The sequence below is a fragment of the Astatotilapia calliptera genome, chromosome 11 (assembly GCF_900246225.1).
Source record: "Astatotilapia calliptera chromosome 11, fAstCal1.2, whole genome shotgun sequence".
NCBI lineage: Eukaryota > Metazoa > Chordata > Actinopteri > Cichliformes > Cichlidae > Astatotilapia > Astatotilapia calliptera.
In genome coordinates, this window is record NC_039312.1 from 26,401,339 (window position 1) to 26,426,796 (window position 25,458).

Genomic DNA, 25,458 nt, shown 5'->3' on the forward strand with positions numbered 1-25,458 from the left:
ATGCCTAAACATGTACACACACACACACAGACATAGCGAAAAGGACAAAAAAGAAATGAAGAAATAATTCAAAGCAGACTTGAATAACATAGCGTGACATGTTTGCAAACCTTTTCTTGATGCTGAGAATAGATTGTTGTTGTTTTTTAACAAAAGGCTTAAGTCAACATTTAAATAGGAAACATATCTCGTTCCTTTTTAAATGCGCATCCACCAGCCACCCTCGCTCCCATCCTTCATTTCTTATTTGTTTTTTATTGCAAACCCCCCCATTTGTAATGCTAATATGATGGCTGAATGATGGAAAAAACACACATTCAGAGACCTTCCCTGATTCCAAAATTAGTACCTACAGCTCTGGTGAAAAAAACGAGCTCCCAAACAAAAGAGAGAGCGAGTATCTCAAGTATTTGAGATTTACCTTGCATTAAGTGTCCGTATACGTGTGTTTATTTGGGCTCAGATGTGTTATCGATGTATGTGCACAGGAGCTCATGAATGATTCAGAGCACTTCATGCTGTCGCTGTGGGACTTAAGGTTGAATACATACATGAACAAGCACTACAATTACTTTAAAACACAAATGCTGCTTAGATTTCAAGTTGATGACTCAAGTGTGAGCTTCTCTCTGGTTTATTTGCATGTCGAAAGAAGAAAGTGGCATATGAAAAATATATACTTTCATCGAACAAAGTTAACAAGCCCTCGACAGAGAAATATTTTGATTGATGGTGCAATTTCCCTGTGTGAATCAGTTTGCTGAAAGGAAATGAAACTAGAACCAAAATCTGGTGAATACAAATAATGTTTGGAGGAATGTTTGCTCTGAACTCGAAAGTAAAAAAAGACGATTATATTTTCCAAAAGACATATATTTTGTACGCACAGGTGACAAGATCACACTTTGTCATTATTTGTCATTTTGCCGAGGACTGAAAACATCACATCAAACAAAGCGTATAATTTGAAAGACAGCTGGGCAAGTTCTTCAAAGAAGACACTAAATATTTGAGGAGTTTCTGATGTGATCTGACACCCACTTACAAGCGTGGCACAATGCCTATGAGTGGCTTTAGTAAGTCGTTGAAAACAAGCTACGTACTTCAAAAAAAGCAACGTGTCTGCAAAATGAATCATACATTTCATCATCTGCTTATATAAGCATTAACTGTTACCACTATATATGTTATTATGTAAATAGAAGCAGGTAATGCCTAGGCAACCTAGGTACTCATGTTCCCAAGGCCTATTGTTGTGAGGTTTGACGATGATCCACAAAAAAATTGTGGATCATATAAAATTTTTACTGATTTTCAAATTTGGTGCAAATTTGACGTTTACACCCGATTTTCACCAAAATGAAATCAGTTGAATCTGTTATTAGCATCTACCATCACATAAAATTTGGAAATTATTTTTTTGAAAACTGTAGATGCTAGATGGCTAACAAACAGAGAGCCAGACAAACAAATGCAACTGATTACATACTCCCTCCCTTTGGGGGGAGAATTACTCACTTGGCAGAAACTCAATGCATCTAGGAAATCCAAAGTTCAAACCAAGCATTAGAACAGAAAAGAAAAGTGCTTTAGCTAACTTTGAATGTGCCATGGTTGTTTGTATCAGACGGGCTGGTCTGAGTATTTCAGAAAATGTTTTATCTACAGAGATTTGCCAACATCTATAGAATTTACAGAGAATGATTGAAAAAAAGAGAAAATATCCAGAGAGTTGCAGCTATCTAGGTGAAAAAGCCTTGCTGATTCCAGAGTTCAGAGGAGAACCACCAGATTGCTTCGAGCTGTCAGCTATGACAAGAAACTGAGGCAACAGTTCAAACAGGCTCCCCATATCTGAACAACAGAAGACTGAGAAAAACGTTAGTTTCAATTTTCTGCAGCTTTTAGATGAGAGAGGTCAGAATTGGATGTAAACAACATGAGATCATGGATCTCTCCTGCATTATTGTTGCTGGCCATGTCCATCCCTTTATGACCACCCTGTATAATCTTATGATAGCTGCTTCCAGCAGGACATGATGGCCTCCACAGTGACCAGATTTCAATCCAATAGAGCACCATCAAGACTTAGTGGAATGGGAGATTTACATGATGGATGTGCAGCTGACAAATCTGCAGCAACTGTCTGATGCTATCATGTTTCCAGAGTTTCCAGCACTTTGTTGAATCTATACCAATACAAATTGAAGCAGCTCTAAAAGTAAATTGGGTCCAACCAAGCACAAGCAAGAGGTAATTAATACAATGACCATTGATGGTAAATATGCTTAAAATGAATTCACATTCAGTTATTTTAAAAATGTTTGCAAAATTTGTAATATGACCAAGAGTGCTGGGCACTTCAAGGAACAAATGAAGAGCACTCTGTTTTCAGATGCATGTTCTGCTTAGGTGTGTTTGTAAAAACAGTGAAAATGTGGGATATTACAAGACTGTGACTGGTGGTTATAAAAGAGACGTCAGAAGGAAAGAAGCACGTGGTCAAGAAATTTCTTATGTTATATTGAAATAATGTGAAGCTCTTGTGTTATTATTTAGTTAGAGTTTAGTTGGTTTTTATTCTTTAGTTTAGTTTCATCCATATCTCTGAGTTTATGAGTCTTTTCCTGTCTTTGGTGTAAGTCTGTGTTGTCCTCTATGTTGTACTTTTAGCCAGAGGTGTGGACTCGAGTCACATGACTTGGACTCGAGTCAGACTCGAGTCATTAATTTTATGACTTTAGACTTGACTTGAAAAAATATTCTAAGACTTGTAACTTGACTTGGACTTTTACACCAATGACTTGGGACTTGAATTGGACTTGAACCGCTTTACTTGAAAAGACTTGATATTTCACCCCAATTATAAAATTTAACATGCATATTATATAGAGATTGAAAATGTGACGTCATTCACGGGTAGAACCGCAAAGGATTCTGGGAACTCGTGGCAAGAGGTACTAGCGCACGCAGGCTTTCAATTGAAATCAGTCACACAGCGATAAAAAGAAACACAAAAATGTCAAGAAGCTGTTGTATTATTAACTGCAATAGCCGGTCGCATGACAGCCACGGGAAGCTGACGGGTAAAGAGATCGGTTGTTATCGGATTACGTCGTTGAAGAGAAATTGTTCGAGCCATGTTTCCGAAGTAACAAAGAGGCGACTGGATTGCAGCCATTCAAAGACCAATTATAACGTCCCAGAACACTCCAGCTCACAGGTTAGTCTGCTCCAAGCATTTACACGAAGGTCAGTCTGCTGTTGTAGTTAATACATCATTTTCATAACATAATTAGTGATATAGGTTACAAGCAAGTCTGGCGCTGAACAGAAATTGTCGCTCTATGCTCCTTTATTTATTGTGCATAAATAGTGAATTGTCCTGACACAATATTGCGTTTCGCTTCTGTTATTATGGTACACTGACAAAAACATATACTTTTATTCACAGGATAAAACAGTTGTTTTGTATCACAAATTGCCCAGTACGATTACAGCATACAGTATTATTGTCACTGCTACATTTCTGTGATGCTACCAGAAATTATTTCCACTACTAATTAATTACCGTTGAGCTCAAAGGTCCTATTAATAAACGGTTAACGAATGTGTATTTATGAAGACGATTTGTGAGACTGGTAAACTTATGATACGTACGATGGTCTTTACTTTCTACACGGTGCATTTCAAGGTCCTGCACCCATCCGTCGGTAAACTGTACCTGGGCTTGTTGCAGTGACCTGAAGTTACTAAACTTCATGAGTGTATGCACTCACTCCAAGAACCGTATGATTATAAATATGCATATAAATATGCTAAGATGAGATAGCTGACTTCATCTAACTAGCAAATGTTGTCCAGGCTACGTTGGTGATTCAGTTTTTTTTAATATGTATGATATTTTTGTCATGCGATTTTAAAGCCGGTCCTACAACCGCATCCAAGAATAACATGCAGCTTATCTCAGAACTGTCGGTGAAAATTATTCTTGGAGCTAGGTTTAATTGAGCTGCATTTTAAAGAGGTGCAATTTCACAATTTGTGTATATTTTCTAAGTTCACTATTTTGTCATGTGTTGAGAAAAACACAGATTTTAAAATTACATGGTCTAATATTTACATTTAGCATAACTGCAACATTATTTTTTCGTTTTTGTTTTTTTTAAAGACTCGAAAGGACTTGAAATTCAAAGTTTCAGACTTGTGACTTGACTCGGACTTTTACACCAGTGACTTGAGACTCAACTCTGACTTGCCTGACATTACTTGAGACTTGACTTGAGACTTGAGGATAAAGACTTGAGACTTACTTGAGACTTGCAAAACAATGACTTGGTCCCACCTCTGCTTTTAGCTGTGCCAGTACTTTCGTCTCTCCTTTGTCTGTTTCATGTATGCGCTTCCACGTTGTCAAGCTCGTGTTGTCATGTCTACATTCTATTATGTTTCCTGTTTTATTGTGAAGAGTCCGTTCCATGCTCAATGTGTTTAGTTGTACTTCCCCTGTGGCATTCAGGTTCATTTGTGTCAGCTGTGTTTCCCCAGGTGTTTCCACTTCCCTCATTACCCTTCAGTGTATTTATGTCTTCTGTCTTCACCAGGTCAAGTCACATCTGGTCACAGAGTTTCCTTTCTCCTGTTCATTGTCCATTTATCTCTTGTCATAGTTTTTCATGAATCCTGTTCCGACCATGTTCAAGTCAGTTTTTATGTTTTAGTTTTTCCCCGTTTAGGTTTCAGGTTAGTTTTTTTCCAGTTTGCATTGCTTTGTTTTTGTTTCGACATCAGCCCAGATATAAACGGCTCGCTTTTTGTTATACCGCATTTTTTTTTTGTGTCCGCATTTTTGGTCCACACCTCAAACACACCGGCCCACCCCCCCGTGACAGTTTTTAAGACTACATGAATGGTATGTTGGGTTTTTTTATAATCATGATGATCCTTTTGAGAGCCAGCTGAGGGTTTCCTATTGTTTCTAAACTTTAAGCTAAACTAATGCATCTGGAGGTTTTCTGTTTGTTCATGCTAAGCATTTGCACATGAAAAGTGGTCTTAATTTTCTCTCAGTGAGGCTGTGGAGGTATATTTTCACATTAGTGGATAATTTTGAAAGCGCCAAAGCCAGCTTCAGTATTTATATTAGATCCATTAATCTTTGGACTCTAATGCATTGATAAATTGTAAGTGTAGGCTAACATTTTAGAGTATTTCACCTGTGAGATAGACAAAAGCGCTGTGCTCTTGGATTCCATCCGTGGTTCTCAGTCTTGCAGTATAAAGACCTTCATCCTCCTTGTGTGCAGCCCTTAAGGTGATGACGGCCTTGGTGTCAAATGTTTTAATCTCCACATTGCTGGATTGATGCAGTTGTACACCTGGAAAATAGAAAAAGCAAGCTAAAAAGTCAAGAATAATACTTTTATGACCCATTACTTTCATTTTACCAACTTCACTGTTCAAAAAGGTCTTTCACACCACTAGACTCGAGGTAATTAATGCTTTAACTTTAACTTCTGGCTGTGTCCCTTCATATTTTAATGAGGCCATTATTCACCCTCTTTTAATTTTAGGAAAATTTCAAAACTGCCTTCATTTCCAAAACATTATAAAAAGTGTTGGCCAACCAACTACCAGAAGTTTGAACAACATTTTAGAGAACTTTCAGCCAGATTCACTCTACTGAAATTCAAATGAAATTTTAGCACATAAAATGAGATGAAATGCAGGTAACTATTCAATCCTTATACTCTTGCGTCTGTCAGCTGCTTTGACACAGTTAATCGTAGTACCCTGATTAAGAGATTTAGAACGTGGGTGGGCATTTTGACTTATTTTCTTCCCATCCCTCTCATTGGAGTGTTACACTTGCTTTTGCTAATTTTGTGTCATCTCCTGCTGCTTTATCCCGTGGTGTGCCGCAAGGTTCAGTCCTGGGACGTACCCTGTTTGCTCCCACTTGGACACATCCTGAATAACTTTGAAGACATTTCATACTATTGTTATACGGCTGACATTTCATTGTACTTGTCTTTGAAACCCCAGAATGTGACCAAATTATCTGTTGTTCAAGACTGCATTCATATTATAAAGGACTAAATGGTATCCTATTATCTGTTTCTCAATACACAAAAACTGAAGTTATGATCTGTGGACCTGACATCTTTGTTCCCAAAAGTAATTAAAATCTTGGACCCTTGGGATGATTTGCTCTGAGTAAATCTAAAAGGTCCTAAACCTTTGGCGATTAGAGCCCTCCATCGTCAGTTGCCTCCATACATCAGTGAGCTACTACAGCCATATATAACTTCTACATCTCTGAGATCTGCTGATCCTTGCTTGATGGCTGTCCCTAGAGCCCTAGATCTGTGCTTTCTCTGGACCTAAGATCTGTGTTAATACATTTTTAAAAGAAACTTAAGACCAGCTTGTGCAGGCTTGCCTTGATTTAGTTTTATACCATTTAAATTGTTGTGTATTCTCTTCTGCAAAGCACTTTGTGAACTTTGTTCTTTAAAAATGCAATATAAATAAATTTTACTTACTTAATTACTTTGTATTTGCAACACTTACCATCTCTAAACCAGCTGACATCCTTCTGGAAGAGGAGCAGAGCTGAGGTGAATGTACACTCCAGGGTGAGGGTGTCGCCCTCTTTCACCCAGGTCGGAGGAAAGGAGGTGCCAAACCGAGCTTCCTGTTGAAGCTGTAAGGCTAGAATAGATGGGAGGAATGGAGCAGGAGTAAGAACACACGGGTGATAGAGACAGAAATGCCTAAAAAGACCATCTAATACAGACTAGAAAAAGACCCACTGCTTTATCCAAGCACACACACACAAAGCAGCTATAAGAGAATTCCCCGGGGGAAACGTCACAGGACAGCAGAAAAGCTGCAGATGGCACTCTTTGTTTTTAAGTGAACAGTTCCTGACAAGTTATTCCTTTAGCTGCCTGTCATTCTCTGCCTTGTCAAAAACAGCAAAGCAATACAATCCGGACGTGCAAGATATGTGTGCCATGAGGTCTCGTCAAATCCCATTCTCAGGGATGAATCTGAAAGATTGTGACATGCTTCTCATAATGATCTTGTTCTGCTTAGAAGTCCGGGCTATCACAACAGTGTGCGTAGAATTATTGAAACACACCGCAAAGATGTTTGCTTCCCATCATTCAAGTCCTGCATTTCCCTCAGTGCACTGATGTTATGATAAATTTACCGCAGTCACGCTTTAGTTTGAGTGATTTGTTTTGGAAAATACAATCAGCTCCATATGAGATAATCAAGTATCAGTTACAAAAAAATAGCAGCATGCAATTCTTCAGCACATTCTCCTAGCAAGCGGCCCCTGATGCCATTACAAGCTGATAAAGCTTCATTCAACATGATTGCCACTTAATATCTGTGTGTGTAGGGAAAATATTGGATTGTCTCGCACCCACATGGTCATTCCTCAGAAGCAATAGTGTAATACATACATAAATTATATTGCTCCTGACTTTTCCAGTTTTGCTATGTCTTTAAAATCCCTTTAAGATAAAATAAAAATCAGCACATTTTCAATAGAAATCTTGCTTTCTTTAGAAACGCGCACATTTGCACAGTCAGTATATGAAATCTGTCGAACCTGACAAGAAACACGCAACATCTGTGCACGATGATGACAATGGACAGAGTTGACTATCAGTAAATTTTTAGCAGTGCATACATGGGTCACAATATTAAAATAACTCTTATCAAAAAAATCCAGCTTGTTGAGAAATGGTCACAGGCCTTTGCTGTCTGAGACTGGTATCCTTGGGTCCTGTGGGTTACAAGCAGGGTTTTCAAAGTGTGGCCTGCAGGCCAATGAGAGCCCTTGGTAACCGTTGGGAGGCCCGTGGGGGCAACAACAAAACACTCTAGGACTGGATATTTCCCTCATTCACTTTATCTAACAGCTCAGAGCAAAACTAAGGGAGCTTTTGTCTTTATTTACAACACTTCAAACATTCTCACCACCCACCAACCACAACCAACCACCACCACCACCACCGAAGCATATGTTTGAGCCTTCTTCTTTTGGGATTTTTCTTTTAGGCTTGGCAAGTATGTATATATATTATATACATAACAGTAAAATCCACATGAATACCAGGACCAAAATGGGCTTGGGACCAGCATTAGGGGTACACAGGGTTGTGGCCACCTGTGGTTGGGTTATGTTTGCAAAAGTCATTTATATAAGTGTTAAGTTAAATCTGGGCACTAAAGCTACTTGGAAAAGGTTGGATGAAGATGGTAATTTGTGAAAATACTAACAAAAATAAATTAAAAAACAAGGGGAAGTTGAAGGGACATTAACTAATTTAATATAAAACTCTAAAAGTGTATATATTTTTTCAGGATGTCATGTTTTATACAAAAACTAGAGGTCCTTGTAAGATAAACATGTCTATGTCAGATAGCTGTTCCTGGCAAAACCGCTTCTTTGGTTTGATCAGATTGCGAGCATATATATGTATAGAAATTATGTAGTTCTAGGTTAAAAAGTCCTGAACCCCACACATGGCAGAAGCTAATCTAGGCCACAGAGTGCCACAGCTAGTGCGAGGTGCTCCGCAGCTTGAAGCGAAGTGGGATAAATCTCCTGCTGTCCCTGGAATGAAATATACATGACTGTCGTTTCTGCTCACTTGGAAGCAAGTCATTTTATCCCTTCAGTAACTACCCCACAAATAGTCTTACTTATGCCTGTACATCTATGAACACCCACACAGAAACATAAATTCCCGTGATATCCAAACAGCATCAGTGTGCAGCTCCCTTTCATTCCTCCCATGTCTTTCTTTAAGAGGTGCCACATGCACAGCAGAGCCAAACGTTGTGTCAGTCTTCAAAGTCACTCAGCCTGCCCTCGTTTACTGATGGAGGGAGGAACTTCAAAGGGTGGCAGAGAAAATGAAAGGGGACACTTTTCATTAGGCACTGGTGTGAAACTTACCGGAGGTCTGCAAGCGCTCTGAACCAGCCACGGCTCCTTGATATGCTGAATCGCAGGGCGGCAGAGCAGGACAGATTGGAGAGTGGCAGGCAGTGTCAAAAACAGAGAGAAAAGCAGTGAATGATACTGTGAGACTGAAGAAGAAACATGTTTAAAAAAAAGAAAGAAAGCAAGAAAAGATAAAGCAGAAGGCGAATCAAACCTGGCAATGCCACATTTATGCAAGTCACATCTAATATTCCCTTTAACCTAAGGCTGTGTTAAAGCCTGAAGAATACCTGTGAAATGTAGAAGAAGCCTTGAAGTGTCTCATTAAAGTCAAAGTGAGCTGAGCATTCAGGAAGTGAAGCCTTTTCATAAAAGGGCAGGTAGGTCAAGGTAATAAAAAATAAATAAAAAAATAAATAGTTTCTGTAACACTGCTGCGAGGCAGTATAGCTCACTGTAGATGTTATTAGTCACTGCTACACCCACTGTCTCATTTTAATTTATTATGCATGAGCACTGCAACGGGACCTGTTTTTCTGATCATTTCCGTTGATGCTGGTTCTCTTACAAACACCAAATTTACATAGAGACTCAGATAATGAGGATAGAAAACCGCACCATGGAGACCTGAGGCATTAGGAGGATGGAGATACAAACATTTGGTCAAATTTAGCTAGCATAGCATCTGCACCCTGGGCACCTTAATGATCATCTGTGCAACAACATAAAGCAAAAAAATAAAAAATAAATGAAATGCTCTATTTGTCATAGCAGGATTTCAAAATATGCACTTACGTTAGCTGTAAATGGACTAATGAAGAAAAACATGCCTGTAAGGAAAAACCCAGCGCTACATTCTTGGTGCAATGTAAAAGGAGGTTTAAGTAATTCATGGAATTCATGGAAGCTTGAGGTGCTGGTTAAATTTAACGTTTGAACTTTATTTTAGTTAAACACAATATCGTCTTCTTCTCTAGTTTCTCAGTGGCTAGCCAAACCACCTGGGATGTCAGGGGCGGGGCTTCTTTAATCTGAAAATAAAGTTAAAGTTAAACAAGGTAAAAAATTATTTAAAAAACTCAGTTTCACTTACTACTTTTATTCTACTTGTCAAACTAAGAGGTGCATGGCTGACAGTTGGACAGGCTGCAGTTGAGACACTTGTTTCTACAGGCTGTTTGTGCAAACTTAAGATGTTCTTAAAGTGCTAGGATTTCCTTGCATGGCTGATGTCAGTGGTCTTGACTCGTGCATCGTGGTTTCATAATTAATCCTTTATAAGAATATTTCTTTCAGGTTATGGTTTTGTTTTTGTTTTTTTGCAGTAAATATTTTTTAAGATGTTTTAGGTGGTGTTCTTCTTATGCTTTGACCACACTTCTCCAGTTTCCCCAATGTTTTTAAGGGTATCCTGCATACCACGGTGAGACGTTTTCAGCTAATACCTCTTTCTGAATCACCTTGTAGGTGCCAAAATACTGTATCTAACTCGAGGAACTAGCTTAAAAATCGAATTTAAAATCGGTTCTTTGGTAACTTGTCTGTTATGTGTAGACAACATTCAGATGTTAGGGACAGAATTTGGCATAAAAGGTGAAGGCATGAATCCATCCTGCCTTACATCAGTGTTTCTAGCTGGGGATAGAGGTGTGATGCTGTGGGGGATATTTTCTTGGCACACTTTAGACTCTTTAGTAGTAGCTGAGCGTTGTTTAAACACCACAGCCTACCTGAGCATTGTGTCCAACTCAACATGACCACATGTATCCATCATCTGATGACTGCTTTCAGCAGATTAACACATAATGTCGCAAAACTCGGATCATCTCAAACTAGTTTCTTGAACATAACTGCGAGTTAACTGTTGGCCTCCACAGTCACTAAATCTCAATCCGGTAGAGATTGGGATGTGGTGGAAAGAGAGATTTGCATCGTTGATTTGCAGCTGACAAATCTGCAACAATTGCATATGCCATCAGGTCAATCTGGACCATTTCTGGCATCTTGTTGAATCTGTGTTAAATAATTAAAGCAAAGAGGGTTAAACTTTTCCACTGAGTGTATGAAAAGTATGTTTATGGGGAAAATAAGGAAGTTTGAAAATGTTAGAAGTGTGAGATCTAAAGTTCATTTTTTCATGCTTCCGATGTATGATCTCGAAGGAATTGCACTCAGGAAGCCAGAACTCAGGTTTTATTTGAAAATGGGAAAAGATAAACTAACAACAAAAGAGGTAAAAGTTGTGTAAACCAGGTTTGAAAAATGTTCAAACTAAGTCAAATAATTTACTGTGTCAGTGTCTCATTGCCAGCCTGACTGAAACTAGACTCTTCAGTGTTTTGGGGGCAATTGTACTGTATTCCATCTTTGCTACTGGTTTTTGAGCAAAGCTGACTTGAGATGAAACAAGAAACCACTCACAGTTCACCACGAGCGTTCCAAAGGTCACAGCTTCACCCAGGAGACTCTTGGCTACCACTTTGTACTCGCCAGCATCATCAGGAGAGCACCTTTGTAGAAGATATAGAATGTCATCTGTTTGTGAGTGAGAGTTGAAAGTGGGTGAATTTCAAGCCACAAGAGATGTTGAAAAAGCTGTGACCTCTTTTCATGTGCTGGATTTGGGTAATAGAAAAAACCTGCAACACAGCACGCACATGTACTTCTTAATTGAACCGGCACGTTTTATCTCATAACACCACCATTTAATTTCCTTATCTTACCTACAAGTAGCTTCAGTTTCTTATTCCATTCCTAATTTGTCAGTGGCAAGGTCAAGTAATCTGCTGCGTGCCCTATCTTGCACACTTCCATCACATTCATTCCAGTTTTCCAGACTTAATTAGAGATTTGAGCTAGTGACCCACCTTCTGATCTCCAGTGTGTTGAGACCAAATTTTTGTTGAAGACTGTAATTCCATGGTCGGTCAGATATTATCAGCGGCTCACCATCCTTGTACCTGCCGAAAAAGTACATAATTTTTGTTTTTTGAATATCAGAGTAAATGAACAACAGGCTGTACTTGGGTGGTTTATGCTCCTGCCTACTAATTACTCATGCACAGCTTTCATAATCAGTTGTTAGTTTGGCTGAATGTCTGACGACTACAGGGGGTCTTTGATCTGTTATTCTGTCTTGTGCTGGGCATTGTTGAGGGCAGCTCATTGGGCTTGATGGGTCCCATATGGGGTAGTGAAACTCATGAGCCACAGGTTGTGTGGATCTCATAGCTCATGAATACTAAGCATACGCAGTCTTTTCATCAGCTAGTCTCACAGCAGCTCAGGTATCAAGGTCGACAGTTTGGCACATTGCCTGAATTAACACAGATTATTTCATATTAATACTGCGTGCAATATTCAGCTCAGGGTTCTGGACAGCAATGTCATGGCTCTTGGTCTTTTTGGTTTTTTGCAAGTAAGTTTTGGACTTTTAATGTAACCTTTTGTTTATTTTGGATCAATTACATATTAAATAATGATGCAATGTAGTGCTGCCACTAAGGACTGTTTTATTCATAGAAGATTCATCTTTCTGTTTTTGCTCCGACTTCCCAATAACCAAGGATATTCAGTTAGCATGGATATAAAATATAGAAAGCAACAAATCATCAAACTCAAGAGACTAAAACCAGAATGCTTGCTAGCTTGATAAATGACTTAAGAAGTAATTTTCTAAACCTGTTTGTTTTTGTGTGTGTTGATAGACTGATTATTTCAACTGTGATTATATAACACACAGTTTCTCCCCAAAAGGTACAACTCTGCAAACAGTTTATTCTGCTCTAACTTACTCTATCCAAGCGAGAAATGAAATTAAAGGGACACAATTATGCCTATGACCCCATGTCAGATTGAATAGAAACTTTTGGACAGTTAAAGAAGCAGTCACAGGGGGACTGGCATGGAGGAAAACAGCCATGGGTGGGCTGTAACAGGTGCCTGGTCTACAATATACAGTATTCTCAGTCTCATGTTTTCCTTTTTACATGCCTATGATTCAATCAAACCCCAAAATACAAATGGTTTAACATACCAGAATAAAATTCCGCTTCCACTTAGTGATGTTAGGTCAGCTGTGCCATTAAACTTTTTTTATGATTTTTGTTTTTTAAGTGCTCAAAAAACAAACAAACCTGTCACTTAAAAATTGTTTTTTAGTAGATTTCAAAGTCTGCTATGATGACAGTCTTTTTCCTGCTTTCCTGCAGAGCAAGATCTCAGGCAATCCAATTGTTCCTTAGGCCACCAATCATCAATATTTCATTGAGAAAACTACTATTACCTAAATAAAAAATAAATGTATAAAAAGGATTCACAGCATGTGTCTGTGAAGGTTCTCAGTCATCCAGGTCATCGTAGTCTAAGGAGCTTGGAAAGAAAAGCGTCTGGACTTCTTTAAGTTGCTTGAAGACATTTCACCTCTCATCCGAGAAGCTTCTTCAGTTCTAAGGTCAAATGGTGGAGAGTCCCAGATTTAAACCTAGTGTACTTCAGACCCAGCAACACACTCAGACAAAAACTGGTTCACCCGAAAGACAAAACTCTTAAACACAAACTTAACAATGTGGTGTATGCTGTACAGTGCAGCAAGGAATGCCCAGACTTCTACATTGGAGAGACCAAACAGCCTCTTCACAAGCGCATGGCACAACATAGAAGAGCCACCTCCACAGGACAAGACTCAGCAGTCCATCTGCATCTAAAGGACAAAGGTCACTACCAATGTTCACATTTTGGACAGAGAGGACAGATGGTTTGAAAGAGGAGTGAAAGAAGCCATCTATGTCCACTGTGAGCGACCATCTTTGAACAGAGGCGTTGGTTTACGACACCAACTGTCTGCCATCTATAATCCAGTTTTGAGATCCCGTCCCAGACGCCTTAACGCCCACTCACATCCTGGGCCATCTGATCTCAGGAAATCACATGATAGGGTGGGGCTAGGTTTCACAATGAACTCACCCGAAACTCTGGCTGATTGTGACCCACACCCGTTTTCACACCTTGGCTCATGTGATTAGGTAGAGGATCATCAGGGGGTCCTTTGTCCCTCTTTGGGGGGGAAACTCCCACTGGGTTTAAATCTGGGACTCTCCACCATTTGACCTTAGAACTGAAGAAGCTTCTCGGATAAGAGGTGAAACGTCTTCAAGCAACTTAAAGAAGTCCAGACGCTTTTCTTTCCAAGCTCCTTAGACTATGATTCACAGCATGAAAATTTGCTGTGAATAACATAAACACACGTGACACATAAACACCTAAAGCATAAACAGACTTCCTTATTCCTTATATTTATTATATGTAGTTATTTATGAGATAACATGACAATGCAGTTCAAAATATACACATTTTACAATAACAAATTGTGGATTCCTCTTTATGTCCTCTAGCTGCTGTGCTGGAAGTTTCAGAGTGTTCAATGGTGAACCAGCTATGCTGACGAATGTTTCTCCTGTCTCTTCTTTACTTTTAAAATGTTCATTTATCAGCTGGAACAAATGCAGATATCGATATGTATGGCTAGACCAGAGGATAGGAACCCATTTCCCAAGGATATTGCACCTTGTGTTATAGACAGAGACCAGCTATGTATGTGATGTGTGTCTGTTTCTAAAAAGGGTGGATTTTCCAAGTTGAAGGATACTGCATGCTCACAGAGTAGTCAATTACAGGGTCGACCCACCGTAAAGCATACCCTGCTTTTTCCTCCTCAGTGACTGTAATGGGAACCGTAATTTATTAAATAAGCATCATGTTGCGTTCAGTGAAATTTGAAATCAGTGACAGTGTCTCTGAATTCAGCAGCAAAATGTCGAGTTCACACATCAAGAAAGCTAAAGGGCTGTTTTCCTCAGACTTTTAAACAATCTGGCTTCTTCATTTAAACCCAAGTAGTCGCATCTTGCTGGCCATTAGAACAAGTTTTATGGCAATTAAACTTACTTACTGTTCATTTATAATGTTAACAGTATAAAAAAGTAGTTTCTCAAGTAAAATGCTTAGAACAAGTTTTGTGGTTTGTTATTTTTATATTGGTATTTATTTTTCTTAAGTTGGTCATGATTTTGTAGGAAGAGCGATGCTCCTGGATTTTTCAGTTGTAGTTTTTGGCCCTTACAGCTCCACAAGGCAAGGCACATCTGGTTGTATTATATTCAAGAGAGTGTAAACATTTCTACAGCATATCTACAAAACTAGACAAGTGACATCATAGGTTAACACCACAGGATGCAACTTTGCCCATGGTCCTGTGATTTTTGTGGGGAAACTGCACATTTTTAGCATAAAGAATGCAGTAGTAGAAAGAGATGAGGGTACTCACCATGTCACCTTTGGGGTTGGACAGCCCTGGACAGTGCAGGAGAGTTTCACACTCATGCCTTCCCAGACAGTGTGAGCCCTCAGAGGGATTGGAAAGTCTGGGACCTTCTGACTCAGTTGCTCCAGGTACCTCATGTGGGCAGATGCCTTCATTTCTGCCTGAGGTACAGACAGAGTGGTGAATTTATCCATGGAAGGAAAACATGTCTATAAATATTTATTGTAGATAAACACACTGTATTTTTTAAATATAGCAAGTCTCTGTGCTTTGGCTGTCATTAAAACAAGCGGGAGGACCAAGGAAGGATGGAAAATTATATATTAAAATTAGGAACAGTAATCAAGAGGGAACCTTTCTGAAAAATATTCTGGTTGTTATCTACCAATCAGAAAAGCGGTATTTATTTAAGGTGGACAAACTGTGGCACTTTTTCTCCAGAAATGCTAATATCTAAACAGTTTTGTAGTCTTTTGATGAATAAAATAATGGGATTCTTAAGACAAATACTTGACTGTACCTGTTTGCGAAGAGCTATCTTGTTAACACGAGTGCGTAACAACTGCTGGTTCCTGATCACATCGATTTCCACCCTCTCCGCCTCATTCCCAAACATTGTCCACTGCTCTCTCTCATACTCTTCATCAGCAGCCATGGTTTCTTTTAGGATTTCCCTGTTGGTGTAAACCATGAAGTAATTTAAATTTGTTTGGTGGTTATTTATTTGCTGTTTCATAATGTTGGATGATTTGTCCCGAGTATAGTATTGTGAATGTTGTTGAAAAGAAACAACACTACTACTACATTGCTCCATCCTGCAGTAGCTTCTTTATAACCTCTGCAGGCTTTGATGTGTTATATATGCCATGCTAGGTCCCAGATGGGTTTTTTTTAAAAAATCTTTGTTTTTTTACTTTATTGCCTACATTAACTCTACTTGTGTCCTTGTTTGGGCATTCAGTAGGACAGTAGTGAGCAATTAATTTTCTCAAAGGGTCACTGGGACTGGTTTGGAGTACCAGTTATGCTAATGTGGCCTCTTGATGTAGTCCACAACAGTCCAAGTCGCTTGTGTGGCCTCTTGGGGAAATTAATGGCCCACCCCTGCACTAGGAGGTGCCAGATTGCCATTTTGGTTGTCTCACTAACTCGAATCATCCAATAGATCAACAGATTTAGGTCTAATATTACTGTAGTTTCTGTAGGTGTTTCTCTCTCCAGGCTGGGGTAATTAATCCCAAGGCAAACTTCGACTGCAGTGGACAGAGTTTTCTGTCTGGGTTGTCCTTACCAAGGATGATTTAGATCATTCTGCTTAAAAAGTGAATTTTCAAAAACAATTTTCTCTCATTAAAGCTCCAAAGTTGTTAGCTACATACTTTTTTTACAGCTCTCTTTTGGATGCTGTTGAGGCTTGTGCACTGTGACCAATAGTTATGCTGACACAGGGAGATGTAGCTGGTGCCTGTCTGCTAAGCTTCACCTACATTAATTAGATTCACTGAACTGGACCTCCCAAAGGTGTTTGTGCTGTTGGTGTGAGTAGCATGTTAAAAAAACACCTAGCATTCATCAGAGGTAACAGCAGAAACGTGAATTGCAGGTAAAATTTTAAACATGTTTTGCAATAGATGGCTTTACCTTTTGAGAGAATCCAAATAGCGTTTCTTTTTCACTTTAAGAGGGCCATAATACAATTTCAGTGTGTCCCACTTCATTTACAGTCAAATGCTAGTTTTATGATATTCGTCAGATTGTCTTCTCAAACGCTCCTTGATGAGGTCATTAGTTCACTGCTCAATTTGTAGCTTTCTGTCATTTCATATAGCACGCTTCTCGCACACGTTCAAAGGCTTTGAGGCGTCGGTATTTATGAGTTGTACATCAAGCCCGGCTGCCACTGCTGATTCACATCACTGTAAAAACGATGCAACGCTTCTACCCTGACGAACACCTCTTCAGGAATCCTTCAGGTGTGGACAGTTCAAAGCGACACTGTGTCGTCGGCCGTGTCACATCCTTGACTTGCCTTTCATCGGGCTGGTTGTCATGGAGATGCAAGGCAGTTGTGATAGTATATTCAGTCAGAAGAAGCAAATTTAATGTTTTGGTTTTTTTTTTTTTTTTTTCAGGGCAAAAAGGTGACACACTAAGTAGGAAAACTTGCGTTACTAGCAGAAGAGGATCAAGGCTTGCTTTTGATTAGTCTCTTCTTTTGTGTTAATCTAAGTGTTTGTGAAGTTACAAAGTTAATCCCCACCAGCTCTCAGCTCTTGAACCTGTGCTCTGATCTCCTTGTAAGCTGTTAAACAAACCAGACACCTCTTAAAAAATTAATGAAGCCTTACTGGTAGCCCATGCACGTTTGCATGACATATTGACGGTATGAATATGTATACATCTCCTCTGTACATCCAGTTAATCCATTTGAATAGATATATACATACTGAAACATGCTATCATGTAATTATAGTTATTATGAATACTCCTCTCTCATCATGGTAGAGTGGATGTGCATCTTGAAGCATTTTTTGACTGACAGACCCCAGGGCTTAATTATTTGCCACAGCAGAGAGAAAGACTCTTAAATATTCACACGAGCAGTTCTGAGCTTTTTTGCTAGAGCATGAATCGCTCGGTAAATGGCCGAGATCTTTCAGTTAAATGCGCAAACTTCTTGATTAAACGGGCAAATAAATATGTGCAAACACACACTAACAATCCCATGTGCCTAAAAACACAGTTTTTAGTATTTTTTGCCACCGGCTTGTTTAGCAAAGTGTGTTGGTGCTTTTAATCTCTGTGGGTTCAGATTTAAGCCTAGAGTGGAATGAACCACTGGATCACATCGAGTCAGTGGGCATGAAGAGGTTTATGGGTTTATTATTTCTCCAAAACCTTTCCTGTCTCTGCAAAGAAAAGGAAAAACGTTCTTGCCAAGACAAACTGGGCATGCATGAGTCAGCTGCATAATTTATTTCTTACCTATGTGGGGAAGATACTGGAGAGACCATTACGTGAATCTGATAGGAACATGTAGTTGCCAGCACAGAATGATCTAGCACATTTGTTTCCGCACAAATCAAATCGAATGTTAAGCTCCCCCATCTTGCAAACGCTAAAGCAGAGGTCTGGAAATAGTGTGCCAGTTCTCAAGAGCTTTCAGCTTCATCCTTCCATCGTTTCGTTTTTGGCCCGTAGAGGTCAGTCATCTTCAGCTTTTTCCAGCCTCCATCCTAAACTATCCAACTACACTGTGTTCATCTGAGCACATCTGAGGAGAAAGGAAGTTTGAAGATGCACTTCAGAGGGAGTCGACCTTGCAAATTTGCGCGGTAGGGTTTGGGTCTTAAAATCTGAAGGTGACACAAAACTGCGGCATTAGCTGAGCATGTTTGTGGATGGATAGTCACTGGTTGATGAGATAGGAGGGTTGTCGTGGTGATATGGAAGAGGGGACATAATGAGATGCTAAGTTGGCAGGACTACATCATTGCAGCTGAGGCTCATTACTTTCAGTTGTGTTTTGTCTTTCAAGAGGGTGTGATTTCACCCTCGATGACTTCCCCTCTTTTCACTCTTGCTACTTGGCAACTGTCTTCTACTATTTCTAATCTGCTACTTTAATACTCGTTGTGACCTCTGTTCATCTGTCTATTTACTTTTTTCGGCCACTTGCCAGCCAGAGCTTCCTTTCATGGCCTGAAGAAGGAAATATCTTTTATTTTTAGCACTTATGATGAAGTCTACACTAGCGATGTCAAATCCTTTTTGACACAAGAGTGTAATCAGGTTGTGGATAGACTGGAGAACAGGAAACTGGCTGCTGCTAAGCCTTTAAATTTGAAAGTGCTATTGACTTGCAACACAGACACTACGTGACCCAGACAGGACAAGGTGCCCCTAGAGCAGAAGAGGGATTTTAGTAAAGCAAATCAAGTCACTAGAGGCAACAATCCCTCAGCGTGTGTTCTCTGTGACCTAAACCTCTCTATTCTGGGATTACTTTTAGATATGACAGCCGAGCAGTAATCCTGTCCTGGCAACATGACCGTATGACACTTAGAAAGAAAAAGAGTTCATACATGTCATCAGCAAAATCCTCTTATATTCTGATTCACTTACTAAGTTAAAGACCATGTGTTCTGGCAAAAAAAAAAAAAAGTCCAGCTTGAGTACCAGAATATTTATTCTTTTGCTTCGTATATGAAGTCCAACACAATTAACCAACATGTCTTTCAAATTGACCCACAAACCAGTTTTATAATTCCCTCTTGAGCACATGGAGGCCTTTTTTCTTTAAAACCTCATGCTCCTTTTGGCAGACTGCCTTCACTCTTCACTTGTTTGAAAACCAAACCGTCTGCTGCAAAGATGCTGCAAAGATAGGCTGTTATCAATGGACCTGACTGCACCAGACAGGAGAGCACTATGTAGGTGGTATATGTTCTATAAGTGGAAAAAAAGACCTTTTTTATTTATTTATGTTTCTTTACTTTCACAGACTGTTTGCAAAGTCCTTATACTCAGAGTCATAAAGTGATTAAAAAAATTCAATATCTTTTAAATTAAAAACCAAACTAGTAGGTTTAATCTGCAGTAGTCTGTAGATGTTAACTACATAGGTAGTTAAGTGAGTAACTGGGTAGGTCATCATTTTATTGGAGAGCTAGCGCGGAGAAACAGTCGGCCATTTGCCCTCACTTTCATACCTGTGGTCAACTTATAATCACTATTTAACTCAGCACCCATGTGTTTGGACTATGAGAGGAAGTCAAGGGCCCCCAGGAGTACTCGTGCAGGCACAGCAGAACATGTAAACTACACAGGCCATCACATTCAAGCCAAGGGCTTTCTTGCTATAAGGCTAACCACTGCCCCACTCTCTGTAAATGAACCAGAGTCAAAAATGAAGATGTTCGATAGCTTGAGTTTATCAGACAATCATCAGTATCGGCTGACTCCTATCTTAGATTAGCTGTCATTTGAGCGTGGCGGTAGTTGATGTTTATCAGTGGTATCCCATCAGTCTTGATCCTGGTTACAGTTTCATGCATTTGTGTGATGAAGGGTTTCATGAACATTAAATAAATGGGGAAACAAATATTTATTATAATTAAATAGCAAAAACAAAAGAGTTTTATGGACTAACAAATAAAACAGTGCTTTGTGCTCTACATCCCTCCACAGGATGTGAGACTCCCCTGCTTCTATCTATAACCACAAAAATACAAACATATCTAATATCCTTCTTCTGCATGACTGCAGTTGAATAGTTATTGCTTATTTGGTCCATGACATCAGCCAGCAAATGAAGGGACCCAGCTGGCCTTTTATAGACTGACGAGAACGAGGGAAAAAACCCTGATTTCCGTCGTTTACTGAGATTCTCTATTGACAGAAAAGCTCTTGTGCTGTATTAGCTCGCAGGGCAAAGCGTCAGTGGAAGTTGACCCACTCTTCTTCCTCAAATAAACTGGAGAGAGAGCATGGATAGTGACGGAGAGGCAGGGGTTTTATGACATAAACAGATCATCCAGGAAGGAAGTCCTCAGGAAAAAAAAAAAAGTGGAGCCTTGTTGACAGTGTGAAGAGACTCGTCCATGGTTGCTGCCCTTTTTTTCATGCACTGAAGATTCATCCTGCGTTAGAAATCCCCGCATCAAGACTTGCAGATGCAGGCTTCTGGTTTTTGTGAGCCTCTGCTACTAGGACTATTTAAAGGATCATGTGGTTGCTCTCACTTTCTATGCTTTTGAGTCCCATTTTTGAACCTCAAGGATGTTATTGTTTTTTTTTTTTAAAAAGAGGATGAATTGACTGCATCGTCCTGCAAGGTGATATGCATTTGTTGATAGATATCCATTGAAATTCCCAGGACACATTTCACTGAGCTTGACTCGTCTTATGGAAGTATTGAATATTTACGACACTAGAATTAACACGTTTCAATAAAGACATTCTTGTCTAGTAGTTCATCCACAATTATTAAAATGTAAATGCAAGGATTTCAAATTTAAATTAAAACATAATTTAAATGTAAAAGTATTTTTCAACAAATTACATCTGTATGAAGATGATCTGTGAGCTGTTTTGTGCCTCACCATGTTCTGTGCCGAGGGAAGTTGTCCATGTCGAGGACCTCTTTGACTGACATGACATCACCGGGTATGATAGGAAAGACACCTGAATAGGAGGCCTCCTCATCGCTGTGACATCCAAAGTGTTGTGGAGGACAAAAAAAATAAAATAAATAAAACAAAGCATGATTAACATGCGCAAATCATCAAACGACACACAAAGGTGACAGATTACAAAATAGATATCTTCCCTTGTCATCCTTCACAGTTATCTATTCTGCTGATAGAAGGATATTAGCACGCCTATTAACTTTGTCACGGATTATGATACAATATCCAATCTGTTGTTCATCAGGCCATTATTCTCCTCTGCCACTAGAAAGCAGCACTGCCTCTAATATCCTCTAGCTGAGAAGCACAGGAGGCCGTGCATCAGAGAGTGCTTCGGTTAATGTAGGCAAATACAAAGTACATGAGGGTTCATTTATTCAGGCGCTCCAGGGATTCACTTTAAAGCAGGCAACTCTTATCTCAGTTAAGAAAACAACTTTTATGCATCTTTTCTGGTTCCTGTTGTGAAGATGTAGCGAAGTAAACAATGGCAAACCAAAAATCAAACAAGACAAAGGAAATTGCAAAGAAAATAAATCCATCACAGGCAGAACTTCTTTGAAACACATCCTCTGTAATGTTTGTCACACTAATATACCCTCTGTCACTCTGCAGCTCTGGGGTAAACCCAAAGCGTGGTTCATAGGATGGTGTAGCATGTTTGTCACTATTCAGTTTATACTACTCCTGTGTTGTCAGTAGTATTACTGTGCAAGCTGCTAAATTGGATTCGTTACTATTTTAAATGGGAAATACAAAATACTGCTTTGTTAAAACATATTTTAATTTTAGCTATGACCCTGTAGCAATGGGATACGAGCTAAAAACAGGATATTAAACACAGTGGTAGGGCTGAAACAGTCGTGTCTTCAGGTTCTTGTCTGTGGGCAGTAAAATGTGCAGTGTTTGCAGAATTGTAGCCTTGTGCTTTATGCGATTATTCAACTAACTTCATCCCATGTGGGGTTTGAAAACCCTAATATAGCCATTCGAGCAGAGCAGCATACGACCTCTTTTCTCCTCGAGTGTGAGAAATGTCATAACTGCAATCAGCTGCTGCTTCTGCTCTGTCAGTGTTCCCCTTTTCCTCACTGGTGTACAAACACATGTTATTATTGTGTTTGTCATCAAGAGGAACTGCGGTTGGTGACGTTAAGCTCATGCAAATGTATAGGCGAGTTTATTGGATTGTTTATGACACGGTCACAGCCATTTGAAAGTTTTACTGGCCACTATAGTGAACAGTAAAACTTCAGGCTCTACAGTATGTTTGATTCAGGTGATGGTTTGGCTGTTTGAGCTACATTTAGTGAGGGGGAATATACCAGATGAACTAAACATAAACTGCAGTCACTGGTCACATACAGGAGAGTGTAAATATTGATGCACTGCCAACACTTCTCCTAGTTACCGCCTAGTTATCGCTTCATCATATACTACTCCACCAACCCCCCCATTTGTTTATATTTTGCTTTCAAGAATTATTTATATATATTTTTTTCTAACACGGTCTTTTACAATAAGTCCTTAGTCTTTCTTACATTTTTTCAAAAGCCTTCTTTAGACACTGGATGCTTTTCACTCATTTTTGTTTCACTCCTTTTAGCTGTCTCTATATAACAGACAACGTAGCAAATTTTAAGCCAATTTCAAATCGTGTCTTTAGGCAAAACCGATCATCATTACCTAGCCTAACTTGTTTCCAAATTCTTTAGTTGACTCTATAAAATATCCCAAAAAATAACCTAATTTTACAGATAAAATAGTATTTTTGTCTATTAGCTGATGACTTAACACAGCAGTCCCCAACCTTTGTTGCACCACGGACCGGTTTATGCCCGACAATATTTTCACGGACCGGCCTTTAAGGTGTCGCGGATAAATACAACAAAATAAAACTAGTACCGGTACAGAAAAAAAGAAGATTTATTCCTAACACACGTGAAAAGACCCAGGAAAACCGAGTAAACGATAAAAACGATAACAAACTAACGCTGAAAACCGATAAAAACCCTGAAAACCATACATTTCACACCTGAGCCTCAACTCTCGCGGCCCGGGGGTTGGGGACCGCTGACTTAACAGATCTCAGCAGCCTGTGCAGTATGTCTGTAAAAATTGAGGAACCTGAATATGTGGAGGACAAAAGAAAAAGCGGTAGGCCTGAAAAACCTATCTACGGTAGATGACCAGCATCTGAAGGTAGTGTCCTTAAAAAATAAGAAAAATAAAAACCCCAATCAAAACAGGACCTGAGAAATTGGCCTTCCTGAACCTCAATATTATTGAAACAGGGTGGGGTCATCTTGCAAGAGAATGGAACAAAAGTTAGTCAAAATCCAAAATGTAGCGTTGAAGCATCCACCAAGATCCATGGAGAACTACACCTACAGACTTCGAGAAAGAAGTTACAAGAAAGCATTGCAAGAGTTCAGGCTGTGTCGACGAAAGAAGGTGTTCATAACAAATAGTGATTTTCCCGCACATCACTGAAAAAATTCTGTTTTTGCCTTTTATGTTTTCCATGTTTCAGTAAACCGCTGCACCTACTTCCCGTTTTTCTAGTAAAGAAAAGACTTTTGCCCAGTTATGCAGATATGTACATTTCTGAGCCTACACTGCACCACAAACTCTGTCTGAATTTCCAACATAAAACTGAGTCGACGTTATCCACAGTATGTGCACCACCATGGAAGGAAAGAGGCTTTTGTTGTTGTTGCAGTTGTGAAACTGAATAGCACATTTGTAACACGAGAAGCACAAATTTGAGTTTTTTCCTTATCTGAAGACGAGGCTTACTCTTTTAGAATAATTGCAACCTCAGTGAGAGGCTATTTTATAAGTGCGAAGGCTTCCCTTGTTTTTCTTATGTAATGAAAACCTTTTCTTTTTGTTTTTAGGAATATGCATTAGCTTTTTTGGATTCCTGTTAATTAAAAAGCTGCTGCTCTTATTCTTCCTGTGAAGTAGTGTACGTTACTTTACCACAGAGTCCCACTGTAATAAATAAAAATCTCAAAATCTCAAATGTGATGCCAGAACTGTATTTTTATCCACCTGCGTCACACAAACCCCGACCGTTGCTGTTAACATCTAGCCTCAAGCATTGCTTTCAACAAGTCATCTTACAAATGGCAATGCAAATTGACGTGACTTCTCTTTTTCTTTTGTTTGTAATCTGGGAAATTTCCCCATTTCACGGTGCTGAGAGAACAACTTCTGCTTTTGCTTTCCTATAATTGTATTTTCTTTCTATTGTTTGGGCTCCCATTGAATGTGTGTACCACTGAATAATGTTGTGTGTGGCTGGGTAGTACATATATATATGTGTGTGTGTGTGTGTGTGTGTGTGTGTGTGTGTGTGTGTGTGTGTGTGTGTGTGTGTGTATAGATATATGTATACATGAGGGCACATATAAACAGGAACTTCCAAATGCATGCAGTAATCCATGCAGGCCAAAAATGTCATGCCACTGCTGTTGGTTGAAAGAGAGTGGTTGTTCGTTTGTGTTTACAAACAGTGGGCTTCCTCAAAATATTAACTTGGTGTAACTGGAAGGAGGAAATAAAAAAGAGGGAAACTTGATGGAACTGGACGTTCTGTTATCGCTGTTTCATGCATGTCAACATACTGTACAAAGACTGTTTTGTGCTATTCTACAAATACAAAAAATGAAACCACTGTAGAGAAAACCGTTCCCTTCTCTGGTGTTGGCTAAACCTACCCAGAGGCCACTTTGCTCAATCTAACATGAAGATAAATTTGAGTGTGCTCCCACGAGCATGTTCTAAGTATAAATTTCACCAATGCACCTGCTCCCTCTCATGCTTCTTCTTTTAAACAAAAGGAGACATGACCTCTAAGTTCAGCTGAACTAAGCTAGATGGAATAATTGCTTATTTTCAACTTCCCCGAGGAGAAAAATTGGCCAGTTCCCTTTATTCTGCAATGGAGATTGTAGACCCACAGGTTA

At 39.3% G+C, this 25,458-nt stretch overlaps 1 protein-coding gene and 1 long non-coding RNA gene across 4 annotated transcripts in view; one reads left to right on the forward strand and one right to left on the reverse strand.

Moving 5' to 3' along the window:
* myom3 (myomesin 3) overlaps positions 1–25,458 on the reverse strand; it is a 94,507-nt gene that overhangs the window by 47,402 nt on the left and 21,647 nt on the right. For all 3 annotated transcript variants that reach the window (XM_026183599.1, XM_026183598.1, XM_026183597.1), the window contains exons 3-10: positions 21,398–21,502; positions 15,814–15,967; positions 15,297–15,454; positions 11,839–11,931; positions 11,393–11,481; positions 8,984–9,028; positions 6,574–6,714; positions 5,217–5,378 (exon numbers count right to left, since the gene is read on the reverse strand). In XM_026183599.1, coding sequence (XP_026039384.1) covers positions 5,217–5,378; positions 6,574–6,714; positions 8,984–9,028; positions 11,393–11,481; positions 11,839–11,931; positions 15,297–15,454; positions 15,814–15,967; positions 21,398–21,502 — 947 coding nt within the window. The remainder of the gene's footprint in view (positions 1–5,216; positions 5,379–6,573; positions 6,715–8,983; positions 9,029–11,392; positions 11,482–11,838; positions 11,932–15,296; positions 15,455–15,813; positions 15,968–21,397; positions 21,503–25,458) is intronic.
* The window catches only part of LOC113031483 (uncharacterized), a 38,970-nt gene continuing 18,106 nt past the window's right edge, over positions 4,595–25,458 (forward strand). Inside the window, exon 1 of the long non-coding RNA XR_003273744.1 lies at positions 4,595–4,912. This is a non-coding gene — a long non-coding RNA (uncharacterized LOC113031483). The remainder of the gene's footprint in view (positions 4,913–25,458) is intronic.